Genomic DNA, 18,586 nt, shown 5'->3' with positions numbered 1-18,586 from the left:
GCACCGCGCCCGCGCCCTTCCGCCGGCACCGAGACTACAAGTACCAGCATGCAGCGCGGCCCCTTCTAGCCGGCTCTCGCGTCCCGTCTCTGTCGCCCCTGGATTTTCCCGCCCACGTTCGCTTCCGCGAAGGGCGTGGCGCCCGTAGCCCCTGCCCACTGACGTCGGCGCGCCGACGTGACGTGATGACGTGGCGCTCTGGGCGCCTCCGCCCTCCCGGGCTCCAGTCCGGCGGCGGGAGGTCTGGGGCGGCGCTTCGGTTTGTGGGAGCCGCCGTGGTGTGAAGGCGCGAGGCCGGTGGGAAGGGTCGGCCCTTGTAGCCTCCTCCTCCGGGTCTGCGGCTCCCCGTCCCAGATGGACAGGGTGTGCGCCGTGTTCGGAGGCTCCCGGGGCATCGGCAGGGCGGTGGCCCGCTTGATGGCCCAGAGAGGTTACCGACTGGCCATCGTCGCCCGGAATCTGCAGGGGGCCAGAGCCGTGGCCGGGGACCTGGGCGGTGGGTACCGACCGGAGGCGCCCCGCCTCCGCGCGGCGAGTGTGCACCGCGGCCGGTGCGGGTCCGAGAAGCCGTCGTGGGCGCCCTCCTCCCCGGGCCGGTCAGGCTCACCGTGTGGGGCGCGGGGCGGTGCGTGCCGCAGGTGCGGCGCGGTCTGGCGAGGCTTCCCGGCGCGCCTGCGTGTTCTTGCGCGTCGGTACGTGTGCGCATGCGCAGGCAGTGCCGGCCCAGGACGTTCGCCGCTCCTGCGGTCCTGGTTGTACCCGGTCTGCTTTCCTGTGTCCAAGGCACTGACGTCACTACGTTGCTTTGGTGACCATCACCAAGGGACAATGAGATTTGTTCCGCCGGATTCCTTGTTATTGCACTTAAACTCCATTTCCCCCCGTTTATTAGGAATGGATTGTCAGTTGCTCTGCGAATTTCAGTTTCTGGAGAGTAGGGAGACAGGGTGCTGTGAGGGTCCGAGCTCGCAGCTGTTGCTGAGGTAGTAGGCGGGCCGGGAGCAGGGGCACCTGGGGCACCTGGTTCACCGTCGGGGGCGGGGGGGCACCTTCACAGGAACGTCACCGACGGCTTCACCGAAGTGATTACGTGGGCCGCGGGTACGTTATGGACCAGGGAGCATCTCAGCCATGCTTCTTGCTCAGATTCAAAGGGGCGAGAACGTGGGGGTCCTTCTGGGTCACCCCACGCCATCAGTGTTGGCTGGACAGGATGAAATCTGCTGGTTGGGTTTCAGGGGTTGTGGGTCCAGCATGTCTTCAGATAAGAGCCGAGGGAGAGGCAGATGCTCTGGGGCCTTGCATTTCCTTGAATTACGTGGTCCATGAGTGACTGGTTTCCACCCAGAAAGTGTCACTTCCCGGATGACCTACTGTCTTCGAATGTTTAAGGAGATAATGTTAATGTATTAGGCAAGGTTAGCCAGAAGATAAACAATTGTTTAGTTTTTTAAAAAATCTACAGTTTAGAGTATTAAAAAGGTGTATTATTAAATAAAGAATACTTTCTTTGAAGTGTAATTTTTTTGGTATTTAAACATTTCAAAAAAAGTGGATATGTTTAAAAAGCAGGTAAGAGTTGTTTTTAGTAAAAAAGTTTTAGCATTTTTTTTTTTAACAGCTTCCTGCTTTGTCTTATCTCTCCTAATGGTCAGGCTTGAACAATAATCATTATAATATATGTGACATAGTTAAACAAACAAAAAAATCCTAGAGTTTATTTCAGGGCCAGGAAACCATCAAAAACCTAACTGAATTAGACGTTAAGTTTCAAAAAAAGGAATATAAAACAGAGAAAACTGTTGAATTGCATAGCGTGGGGTCAGTGTCAAAGCTATAAATGTTGTTAGATGAATCATACAAAGTACTTTATTTCTTTTTACCCACCTGCCCCCATCCAGTTTGTTAGACTGAACTCCATGAAATGAGGAATCGGGGAAATAATCATGTTTTATCTCATGTTCTGGATAGAACAGATCTGGCTCATAGTAGATGCTTGACAAATGTGTATTGAATCATTTTTAAATTCAAGTTATAAGTAATTCTGATCTAATTTTGTTATGTAGGAGATCATTTGGCATTGAGCTGTGATGTTGCCAAAGAACATGATGTTCAAAATACATTTGAAGAGATAGAGAAAAACTTAGGTCGAGTTAACTTCTTGGTAAATGCAGCTGGAATTAACAGGTTGGTCACAAAGTTAAGTACATTTCTATATGTCTTTTTTTCCTTCTATGTCTTTGATTAATATGAGTTAACATATTAATTAACTTGTTTTACTTCTAATTGGAAGAAGAACTATGTATTTTGAAACTTGATCTGTCAATCCACACACTTTTCATTCTTTTATATTGAGATTATAGTAAGGGTACAGTTCAGGTTTAACATTGTAATCACCGCCCATATTGAGCTGCAGAACTTTTCCAGAACCCCAGCAGGCTCTCTCAGTTTCTTCCCAATTAGTACTTCCTTATAGGTAACCATGGTCCTGACCTCTGCCACCATATATGTTTTCTCAGTTAATATTAATGGAATCAGAGTGGGTATTCTTTTTTTTTTTTTTAATGAATTTAGGACAGAATATTTAGAATAATATAAAAATTTACTTTCTAAGCAAGGCGTAGTGTGGCAGATACTTCATTCGAGCTATTTTGGCCACATGGCCCTACTTTGAGCAGTTAGGGGTATGTGCCCCTCTACCTGAGTGGGGTCAGGGCCTGTCCTCCAAGGGATCCTTTCTGGCTTATCAGTTGTTATTTTAGTGCCTCAAACCAAGTTTAAAAGGTGCTCTCTAGGTGTTCTAGCTCAAATATAAAGCACTTCTTGTATTCTGCATTCAGGAAAAATGTTACGTATTTCTTGACTTTTTAATTTGTTTTGTTTTATCCCAATTTTAAATTATATGGTTTTTGTTTTTTTGGTAGGGATAACCTCTTAGTAAGGACAAACGCCGAAGATATGCTATCTCAGCTTCATACTAACCTCTTGGGCTCCATGCTGACCTGTAGAGCTGCCGTGAAGACAATGATTAAACAGCAGACAGGGTCCATTGTGAATGTGGGTGAGTCTGACCTCTGTGGATTTATTATTATCTCATGTACCATAAGAAAGTTATCGACTAATTTGGAACATATTTACTTGTGAAACTTGGACAGAATGTATCTTTATTATCTGTAGAAAAAGGATTGGATTAACTGATTAATCGGTAAAACAGGAATCACCCATTTACATTCTCCTAGTGGTCAAGCAGGTGTTATATGAGTGACACCACCAGGTATTGGGAAGGAGACAGCACGAGCCAGGTGATTCATGACAGAAGGTTCCCAGTGGGGAGTGGCTCCGATCCGGCAGGTGGTTGATGTGCACAAACGTGGTGCAGTTTGGCCAGCTATTTGGATTTGTTAAGAGAAATTGGACATCCTGGTTTTTTTTTAACTTTTAAAAATATTTATTTATTTATTTATTTTTGGCTGTGTTGGGTCTTCGTTGCTGCCTGCAGGCTTTCGTTGTGGCAAGCGGGGTCTACTCTTCGTTGTGGCGCACTGGCTTCTCACTGCGGTGACTTCTCTTGTTGTGGAGCACGGGCTCTAGGTGCACAGGCTCAGTAGTTGTGGCACGTGGGCTCAGTAGTTGTGGCTCTCGGACTCTAGAGCACAGGCTCAGTAGCTGTGGCACACGGGCTTAGTTGCTCCGCGGCACATGGGATCTTCCCAGACCAGGACATGAACCCGTGTCCCCTGCATTGGCAGGCGGGTTCTTAACCACTGCGCCACCAGGGAAGTCCGAACATCCTGATTTTTATGTAAAACCGAATTTTCAAACTGTGGCCAAGAAATTAAAAACTTTTTGATAGTGGGGGCTGAAAAGTGATTTCTACGGCTGTTGCATGGGTCACTAATAAATCTAGTTCAGAGGTCTAAGAGGAGGTTTACTTAAGAGAATAACCTTTTCAGTTTTTTAGGATGGATGTAAGTAACTCCTAGTCTTCAGTTCACCTGCCCCACAGGGCAGACAGACTGTAGAATGTGCCTATAGACCTTAAAGTGCAAAGTGGCTTGAAGTTGTATTTCAGTCTGACAGTTTGAAAATAGCAGCATGCCATCTGCCTTTTAAGTGGTGATACCGTAGAAGGCCACAGAAGGGGGGTGCTGCTCTGTGAAAGTCAGTGACCCTGTTCTTTCTAATGCAGGAGCTGTCTTTCCAAGCCAGAATATAGGGTGTATATATAGGGTGTTAAACCAGAATATAAGGGTTTTTTAAGCCAGAATATAGGGTTTTTCTTTTTTGAAAATGAGAAAAAGAAAGAATACTGTGCTAATAAGAAGTAGAACATTTTTGACATTTACCCTTGAAAATGTGAGAGGTCAGTTTTCTTATAAAAGCTTAGTAAATGAGTTGACCTTTGCCATCTAACACAGCCAGATATGATTTGGGTTCTTGTAAGCTGGTACACTGGCCTGTATGTTTCACCTGATAACGTGGGGTGTATTTGTTTAACTCTAAAATATCCCCCTTTTAGATATATACAAAAAGCCCATATCAGTCCTTTGTTTACATGCAAACTTTTAGACTCGTGCTGAAAGTAAATAAAAATAGAGTATTGAAAATAAACTAGGGGACTCTTATCACAGAGGGGACTACTTTAAACTGCGAGAAAGTCCATTGTGTTTCCGAAGTTATCACTCTGACAGGTGAACTGTAGCGCATGGCCTGAAATAAAGCTGCTCCGGCCTCATGCTCGGCCTTTCCTCTTAAGCCTGCGTTGTTCTTTCTTTTTTGTGTCTCTCCTTGTTTTTCTTTCTCCCCAAACCCCTTTCTGTGTCCACCTGCATTTCCTGTGTCTGATGTGTCTTTTCTCTCTTTCTGTGCTTCATATTTCTCTTCCTTTGTCATTAACTGGCATGTGACATCTAACATGGTTAAATATTTTAATATTGGACTTGTTGATTATAATTTGAGAAGTATTTGGAATGTTCTCTTTTTCTAAAATTAAATTACTTTCTCAAAAATTTTCTGAGGCTCTTGATTAATTTTTATATCATAAGTACAGGTCACTGGTGGAGAAAATTATTTCCCCAATTTCTCTTCTGCAAGAATTTATTTCCATACAATTGATACTTGAATTACAAATTATTCTTTCATATTCATATAAATGAAGCCACCCAAGAATCTTTATAGTAGGCAGTACAGGTTAATACATCACTGAAGGTAACTAAATTGCAATTTTACAGATAGTTTGCAATTGAAACTTTGCTAATTTAGATTGATAGTAGTTGAAATTTAGTAAGATTTATCCTCAGATGAACTATTTTTTTTAGGTGGAAATAAATACTTCCTTATGTGTGTGGTAGAATCATAAAATCAGCCTTTATCTGACTTTTTTTCTGGTTTTAACCTTTTCCTACTGGAAGCCTTTGTAACTATTGTAGAATTTTCATCATGTTTGACCTCCTCAGAGATGAGAATGGGTTCCTGTCACTTAATGGATCTGTTCTCAACCCCTGCCTGGCACTCAGGGTTTCCCGTGAGCTTCTTTAGGATCCTGTTTTCTCTGTGTATCTGAGCAGACTCAGACCCTAAGTCTTACTACTCAAATGACAATGGTTAGGATTCCTAATTTTAGCAAAGGACAGGGTAGAATAGTTTGTACCTTGTTTGTTTACTGCAGAGTATCTGAACATTCAGAATAGTAACCCCATTAATTGGTTTGAATTTGCTCTCATTTCTTTTTCCAGGAAGCGTTGCAGGTGTAAAAGGCAGTTCTGGCCAATCCGTGTACAGCGCCAGCAAAGGCGGGCTAGTTGCATTCTCACGCGCTCTTGCTAAAGAAGTAGCAAGAAAGAAAATTAGAGTGAATGTAGTTGCGCCAGGTCAGTGGGAACTTCTTTTTTCTTTTAATTTATATGCATCTGTGGCTTTTTACAATAACAGTAAAGACTGTTTTTGTGTCTGTAAGTACGTCATCACCATCAGGCACTTCTCAGAGGTGCTGGGACAGGAGCAGGGGACCCGCACTGTTACTCAGCCCTGGAGCATGCCGCCCAGGAGGGCGTGACCTCGGTCTGACGGGACTCAGGGGGCCGGGACGCTGCATCTGTACTAAAACCACAAGAGAAACTTCTCACTTAAAAGTCAGTTGTATTTAAGTTAAGAACTCTCAAGAGCTGAATGTAAGAATTTCAAGTAAGTGGGCTGGGGAGTACTGGTAGCATACACCCTGCAGGTGAACGGGTCCACCTTTGTGTCCCTTTGGAGAACTGTTTCCATTTTCATTGTCTTTCTCCTCTTCTTGGGACGTTTCGTTGATTTGCTGCTCACTGGGATGCAGTATTTGTTAATTTAGACTTTGTCAGTTTGTCAAAGCAGAACTTTCCAAGTAACGCATCTATTACCTAACATATTCCATACGTCTAGATTAAAGAAATAACACATCTTTATATCTAAAATATCTGAATAGCTCTATAATACAGTGTGCTTTTAATAACAGTGTGAACCAGAGGAGATAATCCAACAAGGCTATGTAGATGATGTCATTTGCATATTTCATGCAGTAATCCCCTACAATAACTGACGTACTGATGACCTCAGAGACACTGCTGGTTCGGTTCCAGGCACCGCGGCAGAGTGCATGTCACAATGAAGCGAGTCAACAAACCTTTTGGTTTCCTAGTGCATATATAAGCTATGTTTACACTATACTATAGTCTATTAAGCGTGCAGTAACACTATATCTATAAAAACAGTGTTCATACCTTAATTGAAAAATACTTTATTGCTAAAAAATGCTAACCATCATCTGAGCCTTCAGCGAGTCAAGTTGTAGTGCTAACATCAAAGACCGCTGATTACAGATACCACAGCAAATACGGTAATAATGAAACAGTTTGAAATATTTTGAGAATTACCAAAATGTGATGCAGAGACATGAAGTGAGCAAATGCTATTGGAAAAATGGCGCCAATAGACTTGCCTGATCCCGGGTTGCCCAAAACCTTCAACTTGTAAAAAAACGCAGTGTCTGCAAAGTGCAATAAAACGAGGTCTGCCTGTACTCCAGAAAGCCAGTGTTTGTAGAGAGAAAGAATGATCAGAGGTCACGTATGTTTGTTTTCAAAATGGAGAAGATGCCTTTCACTGGGTGTCACTGTGCCCCAGAGAGCTACCCCTTATTCACGTTAGAATTTCAACACCAAGAAAAATTTGAAGGAAAAAAGATATTTTACGCAGACTCAGGAGGAAGAAACGTCTTTTGAAAAGTCACTCTGGGAAGTAGTAGGTTGTAACAGTGATTTTAGCTGTGGTTGCCTCTTTAGTGAGCGAAGGGGGTGCTCTGAGACCTGCTGTGTGATGGTGCGGGGGGCAGTGGTGGCACGTGGTAACAGAAGTGAGGGCATGCACGCCGGCCCCCGCAGGTTCTAGCCCGTGTGCAGGAGGTATTGCTCAGAGGAACTCAGGCTGCGAAAATCCGACCTGTTTGGGAGTGGCCGACAATGAAGGTGGTTAGAGAGGTGGCAATTTAACGAATCTTCAGGAGTAGAAGTCACAGGGAGGGGGGAGCTTGCAGTAGAGCTGGCCGCCTGTGGAGAATCCATCAGGAACACTGGTGTTCTTGTGAAGCCTGTAGGAAGACCAAGCCAGCAGGGCGCAGGTCACCTGGAAGACAAAGCAAATGAGATGTGGGCTCAGTGCCGCGGCAGTCAGAGCCTTGTGAAGAAGGCGAGGGGGACGTGCTATAAAGTGCACCTGTTCCTTTCACTGTGCTGACTAGGGGCATTCCACACGAGTTGAAAGTATTGATGGATTAAATAGGACGCAAAGCCAATTTAGCCTGGTTGGTCTGTTACAGGTAATTGGAAAATATTGAAACAGAATGATGGGAATTATAGTTTAGGTTGCTAAAGGCTAAAGAAATTCTCCAACTTGTGCTAAGACTTTTAAAATAAATTCGAATGTACAACTTACAGCTGGTTTGTTGCTTTTCAAATTAGTTGCCCCAGTTTGTAACCAAGTTTATTCCGTTCGGTAGCGGTCTGCACCCGTGAACACAAAGCATTCTACAAATGACTGAAGTCCCACTTTAAACTTAGATTTCCACTGTGTGACGAGTGACCTTCAGGGCAGAAGGGAGAGGGGGTGGAGTGACTGGGGACGCACTCCTTCAAGGCAGAGCTGCAGAACCAGCCTCCGCCTGGACCAGAACAGGCGCAGGGTTAGGAGGAAAAACTTTTGCTGAAGCGCAATTCAAAAAGGTTAAATTGCCCCAAAGCTCCAGTTTTAGACACACGTCTCCGTTTCTGATGTCCACACGTTTTGAGGCTCCTGGGAGTAACTGAAACAGCCAGCGAGCACGCAGGCGCCAGAAGACAGCACTGTGGGTGCACGGAGTCCACAGGATGGTGGGAGCAGGTGCGAGCGCTTCAGAGTATGTACGTGAAAACGTGTCAGGTGCTCCCAAACATGGAAGGCAAAGTCTCCGGGACTGTCCTGTCACTGTCCTGTCGGACTAGGCCAGAACCACTGAGAGTGTGAGTACTAAGTACGGTGCTTCTAAGATGAGTCAGAAACGAACCAGGTAGCGTCCCAAGGTGTACAAACCAGTTAAGCACATATAAAGTTAGTACTGGTCCAGTTAGAAATACAAAATGAAAATTATGGAAGCTGCCTCAAATACCTGGGGTTCCACAAATTTACAAGCAGACCTGTGTAACAAAGTAGACTCTAGTTTTAAGGAAACATTGCAGTTCAGTATTCCAAACACAGTCTCAGGTCCCAGTGGTAACCTCGGAAATCACTTGTCTGAAGAGTAGAACCATTTATATGTTTGTACAAATTTGCAGGTAACAAAATAAACAAAAAAGTAGAAAAGACCTGTCCAAGGCTGACGTTTAGTCTGGTTTTTTTTTTTCCAAAAGAGTTGACAAGTCCACGAATTGAGCAGGTTGATATCCAGCTGTTGGTTCTCGTGTGAGCTGTGTGGCAGTGGAGCCGGTCCCAAGCTGCTCCCTGGAGGTGTAGACAGAGAGCTGGGGTGGCTCACAGCACACGGGGGACACGAGAGCGTGGCGGCGTGAGAAAGTGTGCACTTTGCCTAGCCCAGATGCATGTCACAGCACACGCACACACACACGCACACACACCACAAACATACACGCTTATGTATTTGTCAGACATACACACATTTGTGTGTTTATCTAAAACTTATTAAAATAACTATTGATTATGGTTTTTGTTTTATGGAGAAGGAAGCCATTCATTAGCCTGTGAATTGATACTCATAGATATGAGTAGTTTAGAACCTGAATACTTCTGAAATGATTAGAAATAGTTCTAAAATGATCAGAAAAAGTTCTAAAATGAGTAGTTCTAAAATGATCGCTTAAAAAATCAAGTAATGAACTGGTGCCTAGAAAAAACTTTCTTGTACCTTATATTTTATATAAGATCTTTATTTTTAAATTTTGCACTGATTATGGGATAATGTTAGGTGGACAGGATCTTAGTGATGATTTATTCCAGTCATCTTAACTGTTTAGAAGACTGGGCCCCAAGAGACAGAGTTGCCCAAGGTTCCCCAGCTAGTTTTTGGTGGAACTGTTACAAAAGCTTTATCTTTTGATTACCAGCTAAGGAAGGCTTGAAAATCATGACCCCTTAGATTTGTTTTATATCATTACAAGATTTAGGTCTCTTTGTCCTTTTGCTATTATGTTCTGTCTAAAATATCTGGAATCTTCCAATTTTATAACTTTTACCTTTACATTATTTGCCTTTTGACAAATTACTAGTTGATAAAAATCGCCTGGATTAGTTAAGAGACTAATAAAAAAGTGCTAAAACTCAAATCTACATCATCACTCATTAGCTGGTGTGATAGAAGGTTTGGTTAGTGGGTTGTTGAGGACAGTGAGTGTTCTGTGTCTCTGCCAGTCGCCGTGGGACCTTTGTCCCAGCTTGCTGTGGGCACTGGGGCTGGCCCGCTGGGGGCTCGTAAGGAGGAGGCTGAAGTCCACCCTGGCCGCTCTGCTCCGTGGGCCCTAGAGCTGGTGTTGCGTTTGGCACCAGTGCTGAACCAGCAGGGATCAGGGAATTGTTGGAATGTCCTGGCAGGCCTCTTGCTCTACAGTGTTCCTTCATCCCAATTCATTGTTTAGTCAGAGAGCAGCTGAGTTCAAGCATTCCAAATCCATGAACATTTGATAAATGACTCGATTTAGATACATTCATTTTTGGGGGGAAAAAAAAGAAAAAAAGAAAATCTCAAAGCTGCACTGTGGTCTTGGCACTGCTTTCTGTGTGTGTGTGCTTTGTGCAGCCCGATTGATTTTCGTGTTAGCCGAGTTTAACCATGTATAGAGTAGATGATTTGTGGCTTGGGGCAGCATGTATGTGCTTCCCTCTGTTTTAGGGATTGCAGTAGTGTGGGTGATGAAGAGTTAACTCTAGGTCACGATGATCTCAAAGCTGGATGGTTTCAGGGTAGTGCAAGTGTTCCTACTCCTGATTCTAATCATTTGTTCAGCAGACTTCCTGAGTGTCCCCTGTATGTGAGGGCTGGCAACGCTCCAAAATTGCAAACACGAATAAGCTATTTCTGCCACAAGGAAAGAAGTACAGTGGGAAAGACAGGTGTATAGACAGATGATTACAGTGCCATGTGATGAATGCCAAGCAGGTACCCCTGTGATGCCGTGGAAACGCTGGAGAAGGAATGCTTAATTTTGTCAGAGTTAATTAGTTGTCGAGGCAACAGGCTAAATAGTGCAAATCCAGTTTGTATATAAAGGGAAATTTTATGAGTGTTAGGGATGTGTGTTTGTATAGCCTTTCCTAAAGATCTTACTTTCTAGTGCAGTTTACACTGAAGGAAAGAAAAAACCTGTTGCTAAAAAATGTGGACACTGAGTAGGGTGACCTTTATTATCTTGGCTGTAGTGTAATATATTATATTGGCTGCGCTATAAGCATGGTGTGAATATGCTTCATTAATTAGAAGCAAAGTACAAGTTGAAATGGTAGCATTAAATCGAGTCTATGGATTATTTATTAACTTTATTTTAGATAGTAATTTCAACTAGATTCTTCAGATCCTTTAACAGAGTTGATAAACATCAGAATTGATATGTTTATTTTTAATGTTAGTTTTCCTCGTCACCTGCAAATGGAGTTTCCAATTAAGTTAAAAACAGTTAAAAAGCAAATCATAATAGGAAAAAACAAGGAACAAGCAAAATAATAAATTAGGCTATCATTTGCTGCCTAATATTTTTAACTTTTTAAAGATAAATTAGTTGCTAAGCTTTGGTATTACATTAACTATAAATTTCTCATCATGGATAAGTGTTACTGATTGGAAAATATTGAATATGAGAAACAGAATATTTGGTAAATTGAAACTATATTGGATGCATTGCTTTTAAAAATGTGTTTTCAATGGATAACACAAATATGTACAAAATTCAAAAGTACAAAAAGGCATAGAGTGAAAAGTGAGTCTTCTCCGGCCATTCAGTTCCTTCCTCAGAGGCAACCAACCACAGTCAGCTAGTTCTTTCTGTATTTCATATATAAGTCAGTAGAACATATATATATATATACATATATACACACTGTCGACTGAAAAAGAAAGCACAACCTAAAAGTTGAGAATTAGGTTTTATTTGGCAGACTTTCTGAGGACTTAAGCCTGGGAGGCAGCCTCTCAGACAGCTCCGAGGGGCTGCTCCCAAGAGGTAAGCGGGGAGCCAGGATGTAGAGGAGTGTTTGCAACAAAGGCCAGGTAGTTGGAACATCAAAAGATGACTGTTAATTAAAGAAAACCAGGCATCTCAAGTTAAGGAATTTAGCACTTTTCTGTGTATGGGAAGATGCAAGAGTCTGGGCTCACTGAAATCATTCCTTTGATCTGCACCTCAGCTCTCTGGGGCCAGTGTCGTGTGCTTTCCTATCTGTCCCATCCTGAGTCCCCTCAGGGCTCACCATTGGGGGCAGCTGTAGTGGCTTGATGGCTGCAACAGCCTTTGTTTACTTTTTTTTTGGCGCCGAGGCTTGTGGCATCTCAGTCCCCAGACCAGGGATTGAACCCGTGCCCCCTGCAGTGGAAGCACAGAGTCCTAACCACTGGACCACCAGGGAAGTCCAGCCTTTGTTTACTGATATGGCAGGCAACATTTTTCATTCACACTACATATTTTTAAGAAAACACAAATTGATCATACTATTCTCAATGTTCTGTACCTTGCTTTACTCAAAGAACAATCTATTTTGGAGTTGATTCCGTATAGAGAACTGCTTCACTTTTTAAAATAACAGCTCTATGGAAATATAACTCACATACCTCATAATTCACCCATTTAAAGTGTCCAATTCAGTGGGTTTAGTGTAGTCACAGAATTGTTCCATCATCACCGTGATACATTTGAGAACATCGAATTTTCATCATCCCAAAAGAAACCCTGTAGCCATGAGCATTCACTCCCCATTTCCCGCCAATCTCCCCAGCCTTTAGCAACCACTCATCTACTTTCTGTCTCTGTCATACGAAGTGTGGGCTTTTGTGACTGCTTCGCTATTTTTAATGGCTGAGTTAAAAGACAATAATGTCTGTTTTATGGGTGCACCGTAATTCATTTAACCTGTGCCTCTCATTGGGCACTTCGGTTGTTTCTGATCTTTTGCTGGTCCGACTAGTAATGCAGTGACAGTACTTGTAAGTGATTTATTTTGCACATGGGTGAGTATATATATATGAGTGTCATCTTGGGACTGAACCTGCCAGGGCTCAAAGGGTATGTGCACTTAACATCTGGACAGATGGTACAGCAGTCATGTATTTCTACAGGGTACCCTAAGTGTTTTGCTCCCTCTCCCCCCTTTTTTTAGCTGCAGAGCTTTTATGTTTACTCCTGGGACAAAGTCTTGCTGGCAGATTCTTGCAGAAGCTTGAAGCTACTTAAAACAGATATTGCTCTAGGTGCTGTTGTGTGCTGTTCAGTGTGGTGTTGATTTTTTACACTGCTTCCCTGTACACCTTTACAAGCATAATATTAGGACATACAAATTTGTTCTGGTTAAAATCTTGGTCTAGATTTTGGCAACAGCCTTGTTTTATCTCCCTAAAAAAGTGTCTGGGATTATTTTAATTCCTTCTAGGTCCTAGGAACTTATATCAGAGAATGGACATCTAAGAGAGAGCCATATCAGACAGTGCACATCCCACAATTGGTAGTACTGGTGTCTAAAACTGGCTGAAGTCCTGGCGTCTTATTTAAATATAAGCTCTCTGCTGTATATCAAAATATTCAAAACTAAAATAGTGACCAAGTCATATGGAAGCGAGATGCTGTTTATTTATACTCTATAGCTAGCCAGAAATGGGTCAGGGAAGTACATTTCCTTGGGAGCTGACCAAATACAAGCTCTCGCTGGACAAGAACCGCACACTTGCTTTTCTGAGAAGGAGCTTCCTGTTCCTGTAGAGCTCCTGTCTTGCAGAGGTGGCTGAGCGTGTCATCACGGGTGTGGAGCTGCAGCAGCGGCGTCCTTGTTCTCAGCCGAGCGCCTGTGCTCAGTTATCTCGCTGGCGTAAGGCGTGACCGCTTTGCAGCCCGCCAAAGCCTCTGACTCCCATAGGCGGCCCACAGTGACGTCACCTGTGGACAGTGGCACCAGCTGGGAGTCTGTAATTTTCATAACCCCGCTTGAAGGGGTTGTAAACATGTATGTGGTCAAATGAGTAGTAACGTGAAATTTCCAGAGCCTTATAAATAAAGTGGGAGAACGCTAGGGGAGGGCGTCCTCTGGGGCCGAGGAGAGATCATAAATTGAGAAACAACACAGGCACAAAAACGGGTGTGTGCAATGTTTACAAACTACTGATATCTCTGCTTAGGTCCTACGAGATTTGATAGAGAGTCTAGGAGACTTTATATGCAGTGCCCTGGTTGTGGATATACTTATAATTAAGGATCATGTAATTCATGAGCTGTAGCATAAAATGATAGTGAAATTTGGTAGAGCCTGGACTATGTTATCACTAGAGACTAACTTCATGTTTTTGTTTGATTTCTGATAAATTAGGGGACGATATATATGAATTTGAAGAAGCTGCAGTTAGAGTTTTAGGGCAGTAAAACTGCTCTGCGCGAGACTGTAGTGGTGGATACGTGATGAGATGCATTTGTGAGAACATAGACCTGTCCAACGCAAAGGGCGGCCCCTGAGGTAAACCATGACTTCACTTAATAGCGTATCAGTCAGTGTTGGTTCACCAGATGCAGTGTGCTAAGGCAGGGTGTTAATAATTGGGGGGTGCCCGGGGAAGGCGGTGTGATATGAGGTATGTGGGGACTCCCTCCACTTTCTGATCAGTTTTTTTGTAAACCTAAAGCTGCTCTAAAAAATAAAGTCTATTAATTTAAGAAGAAAAAAAAAAAGCTGCTGACAGTGAGAGGACGGTGCTTGCGTTTGGGACAGGTTCCTGCCCTCTGTATCCGACATCATGGTCCAGGAGGAGCAGCCAGCGTTGGGGACGGCTTCCCTCCCTCTCAGCCTGGCCTCCGCCCCCCACTGCACTTTGAGGCTTTCAGCGCAGGGTCCAGCGCTGGCCGGCAGCTATCCCGTGAGGCCTGTCCGTCCGGCTGTCCGTTCTCAGTGGGAGAGGCTGTGGAACTCCCCCTGTGAAATGACGCCCTGGTCCTCCCCTCGGTGGGAGCGGTGGAGGGAGAGCCAGCCCGCGGGGCGGGGGCCCGAGCAGCCTGACCCGGTGCTGGACCCGCGGGCTCCGCTCTCTCCTCGACAGATCTGACCCCTCACGGACGTGAGCCCAGGCCGTGGTGTCGGACGAGGCCTGTCTCCTGTCGGGAGCACGCGTGTGTCAGTCTGTCTGCCGCGGTGGCTGGCTCCCGTGGCTCTCTGGAGGACCAGGTCTGTCCCACGGCCGCGTCTCCGTGGCAGAGGCCTGTCTGCCTTCTCCCCGCCTCACTGCCTGGATCTCCCTTCCTGCCTGCGGTCTGCCTTCCAGCACCTCGCGCCCTGTTCCAGATCTGCCTTTTTCCCAGGGTGAAAACACTTCCGGTGGCCTCTCACAGACCGTGTGGCCTTACATCGCCCCAGAAGCAGGGCACCTCAGTTCCCTTCAGCACAGCCTGAGTAACAACCCGGTGCTTGCTGAGCAGGAGCTCTTCCAGCCACGCGGCTGCAGTGTAAGAACTGAGGGCCTTTGAGGGGAACCACGACGACCCGTGACGCGGCACACCTTCGTCCTGGAGTCGGAGCTATGTAGAGCTGCAGTCCGCCGTTCTCAGTCTACTGCCCCTGCTTCACGGGACAGGAGCAGCCTGCAGTTTAGACGGTGCGCGGTGCCCAGCCGTTGGCTTGCAGAGTGCAGCAGAGCGGGGGACAGAAGCTAGTGGGGGGTGTCCTCCCCCAGTGCTCTGCTTGCCGCGAAATGCCACCTCTGAGAGGACGTCAGCAGAGCCATCTAGAAGTTGAGCTAACCGGTAGTCACGAGGTCTTTCTTGCAGCGCGTTTTTACTGTAGTTTATTGAGGTCTGTTTTGTTTTTTAAGATTAAAATGCATCATTGATTTTCTGCCGAGGGTTGAGAGTTAGTGGGGAAATATTTTATGCCAATTTTGCTAGAATTCAAAACAACCTTAGAGTAAATAATTGTATCATGAACTCTTTGAGAAGATGACCTGGATATTTAAATGTTAGATTCGTGATTTATTCAGTCGACGTTGTAAGCATGTGAAGTGCGTTCTCTTCCTGATTCTCTTTTCTGAGGCACCTTTGACCCTGAAGTGTATCCAGAGGCTTCGGATCCGGGAGCCCTGCGACCCTGCTTGTTGGGTAGCCGCAGCCCGTGCAGTACTGGGATCTTCCTGTAGGTGGAGCTACGCTCACAGCGCACCCATGACGCGGTTTCATCACAGCTGTACTTTGCCTTCTTTTTTTAAGTCTAAATGATGAGTAGCGTACAGAATGCTGATTATAGAAGTTATTGGTAATATGTATTCATATGTATCAGACTAATCTCACAAGATTTCCTTAATAGATATGCAGTTCTTCTGTGCTATGAACCATTTAGAACTGGTGCTCCATATATTATGTCACTTTAACTACAGCTCTTGCTACTTGAGAACATGTTCTCTGCAAGCCTTATTGCACACAGCACTGCCGTGTTAACTTTAAAATTTTAAAATTTTCTGTGTATACTTGCATCAGGATTGGATAATTCCATTAGATTCTTTTCTTATAGGAACATTGGAAATACTGGTCTTTCTAATCATCAGCTATCTTAGGTATAGCACATGAAACTAATTTTTGTCAGAACTGCCAAATCAGGTCATGTGACCACGTTTGTGATGCTTTCCTTCCCTCTACTCCCCCACTCCACCCCTAATCAAGTGAAAATTAATCAGTTGTATGGTTCTTTGTGTTCACCTCTATCCGGATATTCACCCAAGTTCCTTTTGTTATAATTAGGGGTGCAAGTGAGTGTTTCCTCCCTAGGTTACAGGTTCCTTAAGGAATGGAATTTTTATTCATGTTTATATCTATCCACTCATATTGTGCTACGAGTTGGGTCAAATATTTTAGTGTTCAGTAAATGTTCATTGGGTTAAATTGAATAAAAAATGAGGACTTGGGTACTGATTGCTAGCAAAACTCTGTATTTCCTAAACAAGGTTTATTAGTCATCTCAAATTTTCAGCAGCGAATTTATTTATTTTTTTGAAATTGAGCAAGTGTCTTAGTGTCTGCCCTTTTCAACTAAATGAGCAAACATTTCTCTTTCAGGATTTGTTCATACAGATATGACGAAAGACTTGAAAGAAGAACATTTAAAGAAAAACATCCTTCTTGGGAGGTTTGGAGACCCCCTTGATGTGGCCCATGCAGTCGCATTTCTTTTAGAGTCTCCGTACATTACAGGGCACGTCCTGGTGGTGGACGGAGGCTTGCAGCTCACCATGTAGCCGACTAATATGGCTATTATTAGAGTCAAGGGCACATATTGTTATACCTGCATTCGCTAATCAAACCTACTGATGCTACAAATGTTGATTTCTATCTTTATAAGAATATGTCTGTAGAGGACAGTGTGTGACCAGCTGTGCTTTCTAAATGCCACGTACCTTCCAGGCTGCAGCAGTGTTAGTGTGTAGTCGCCCCTCGGTACCCACAGGGGTCTGCCCCAGGAGCCCCAGAGTCTTCAGATGCTCCGGTCCCTTACATACCGTAGCCTCCATAGTATTTGCATATAACCTACATATACTTTAAATCATCTTTAGATTATGCATAATACCTAACACAGTGTCAACGCTGTGTAAATAATTGAAGTACAGTGGAAATGCAATGTATTTTTGGAATTTGTGGAATTTTTTTTTAATATTTTCTATCCGTGGTTGGTTGAATCCATGGATGTGGAAGTCACGGATGCCAAGGGCTGACTGTATAGGCATTTTGCAAGTGATATAAACAGATGTTATCTTAATTTATACATTTTATGGCAAAAGTGGGAAAAATTATATGGTCTAATTGTCATTAGTTATTTTGTTTTATCAGGCTGAATACTCCAGAAGTTAACCTTGGAGGCCATTGCCAAAGTAAGAGTATTTACAGGGAATGGGTAGGTGTCAATACCTTAGCAGCCCTGCTAGAGTTAAACATTGTATCCCTTTTGCCCCTTGGACAGTCATTTGATTTACAGGTTGAAAATGAATGTGGAGTTTGGTTTCTTTGAGTGGCATTGCTCCTCCTTGAGCCACTGGGCACAGTAAACTGCAATTGCAAGTGTGGACAGTTGACCCATCCTGTGGAAATTCTCAAAGATGGTGAGGGTTAACCCTTACTGTTTTAATACCTGGTACAGTTGTGAGCTGCGTAGATCTCATCAACTTAGGAAGTGGAAGTGTTTTGTTTTTTTAAATCCACAAAAACAGTTTAGCAGGCTACTTAAAAACAGCAATAATAATATTCTTGCCTGACATTTTAGAAAACTAATAATTATGAACAATCATAAATAAGTAAATACGCAGTAACAATGAGTTAAATGTCTTACAAGGAACAGGTTAAGCATTAGTCTTAAAAGAAGATGTTTGCCTGAGGTTAGAGATGAAGATACAAACTGTGAGTGAGAACATCAGATGACGTCTACTTTGCACTGAACTGTTTTGTGGGGAATATCGTGATCATTTTAAATGTCACTGGATTCATGTTGATTTTTATAATTTGTCATTGTAAAATGTTTTAAATATTTATTGCACCTTAAACAGCAATCTTTTTACAGTCTTATTGGAGCCAAAATGATTTTATGTAAACAGATTTAATTTTATATTGAAAGTCGGTGCAAACGTATTAATAGGATATATTAAATGAATGCAGAGTAATAAAAGTAAAATAAAGTCAAATCTGTGTTCCAAATCAAGATTCCTGATTCCTTAAAAATTCTTTTGCACTGATCTTCAAAATAGCCTTCTCTACTTCGAGAAGTCTGTTTAGGACGTGAGCAAGCCAGTTAAGTGTAAGTTACTATTGTGACCGGACGGTGTGCTCACCGCAGGCACGGCGGTGCACAGACCGCG

At 43.7% G+C, this 18,586-nt stretch overlaps 1 protein-coding gene across 5 annotated transcripts; it reads left to right on the top strand.

Annotated features, from left to right (window-relative positions):
* Positions 1–176: 176 nt before the first annotated feature.
* CBR4 (carbonyl reductase 4) lies at positions 177–18,429 on the top strand. 5 transcript variants are annotated; one of them, XR_009503920.1, is made up of 6 exons: positions 178–496; positions 2,067–2,187; positions 2,925–3,061; positions 5,736–5,870; positions 14,077–14,220; positions 14,473–16,787. XR_009503920.1 is itself a non-coding variant. In XM_059926724.1 (5 exons), the coding sequence occupies exons 1-5, from the start codon at positions 355–357 to the stop codon at positions 6,064–6,066; spliced, it is 645 nt and encodes a 214-aa protein (XP_059782707.1). In that variant the 5' UTR covers positions 177–354; the 3' UTR covers positions 6,067–7,963. The 5 variants fall into 5 exon arrangements, 3 of the variants coding, with proteins under 3 accessions (XP_059782707.1, XP_059782708.1, XP_059782705.1); XR_009503921.1 differs by having other exon boundaries at positions 15,057–16,783; XM_059926724.1 differs by lacking the exons at positions 14,077–14,220; positions 14,473–16,787 and adding an exon at positions 5,957–7,963 and having other exon boundaries at positions 177–496.
* Positions 18,430–18,586: the final 157 nt, after the last annotated feature.

This window comes from Balaenoptera ricei, chromosome 6 (assembly GCF_028023285.1).
Source record: "Balaenoptera ricei isolate mBalRic1 chromosome 6, mBalRic1.hap2, whole genome shotgun sequence".
In the NCBI taxonomy this organism is placed as follows: domain Eukaryota; kingdom Metazoa; phylum Chordata; class Mammalia; order Artiodactyla; family Balaenopteridae; genus Balaenoptera; species Balaenoptera ricei.
The sequence above is the reverse complement of the archived record's forward strand: the minus strand, read 5'-3'. Positions and strand labels throughout refer to the sequence as shown.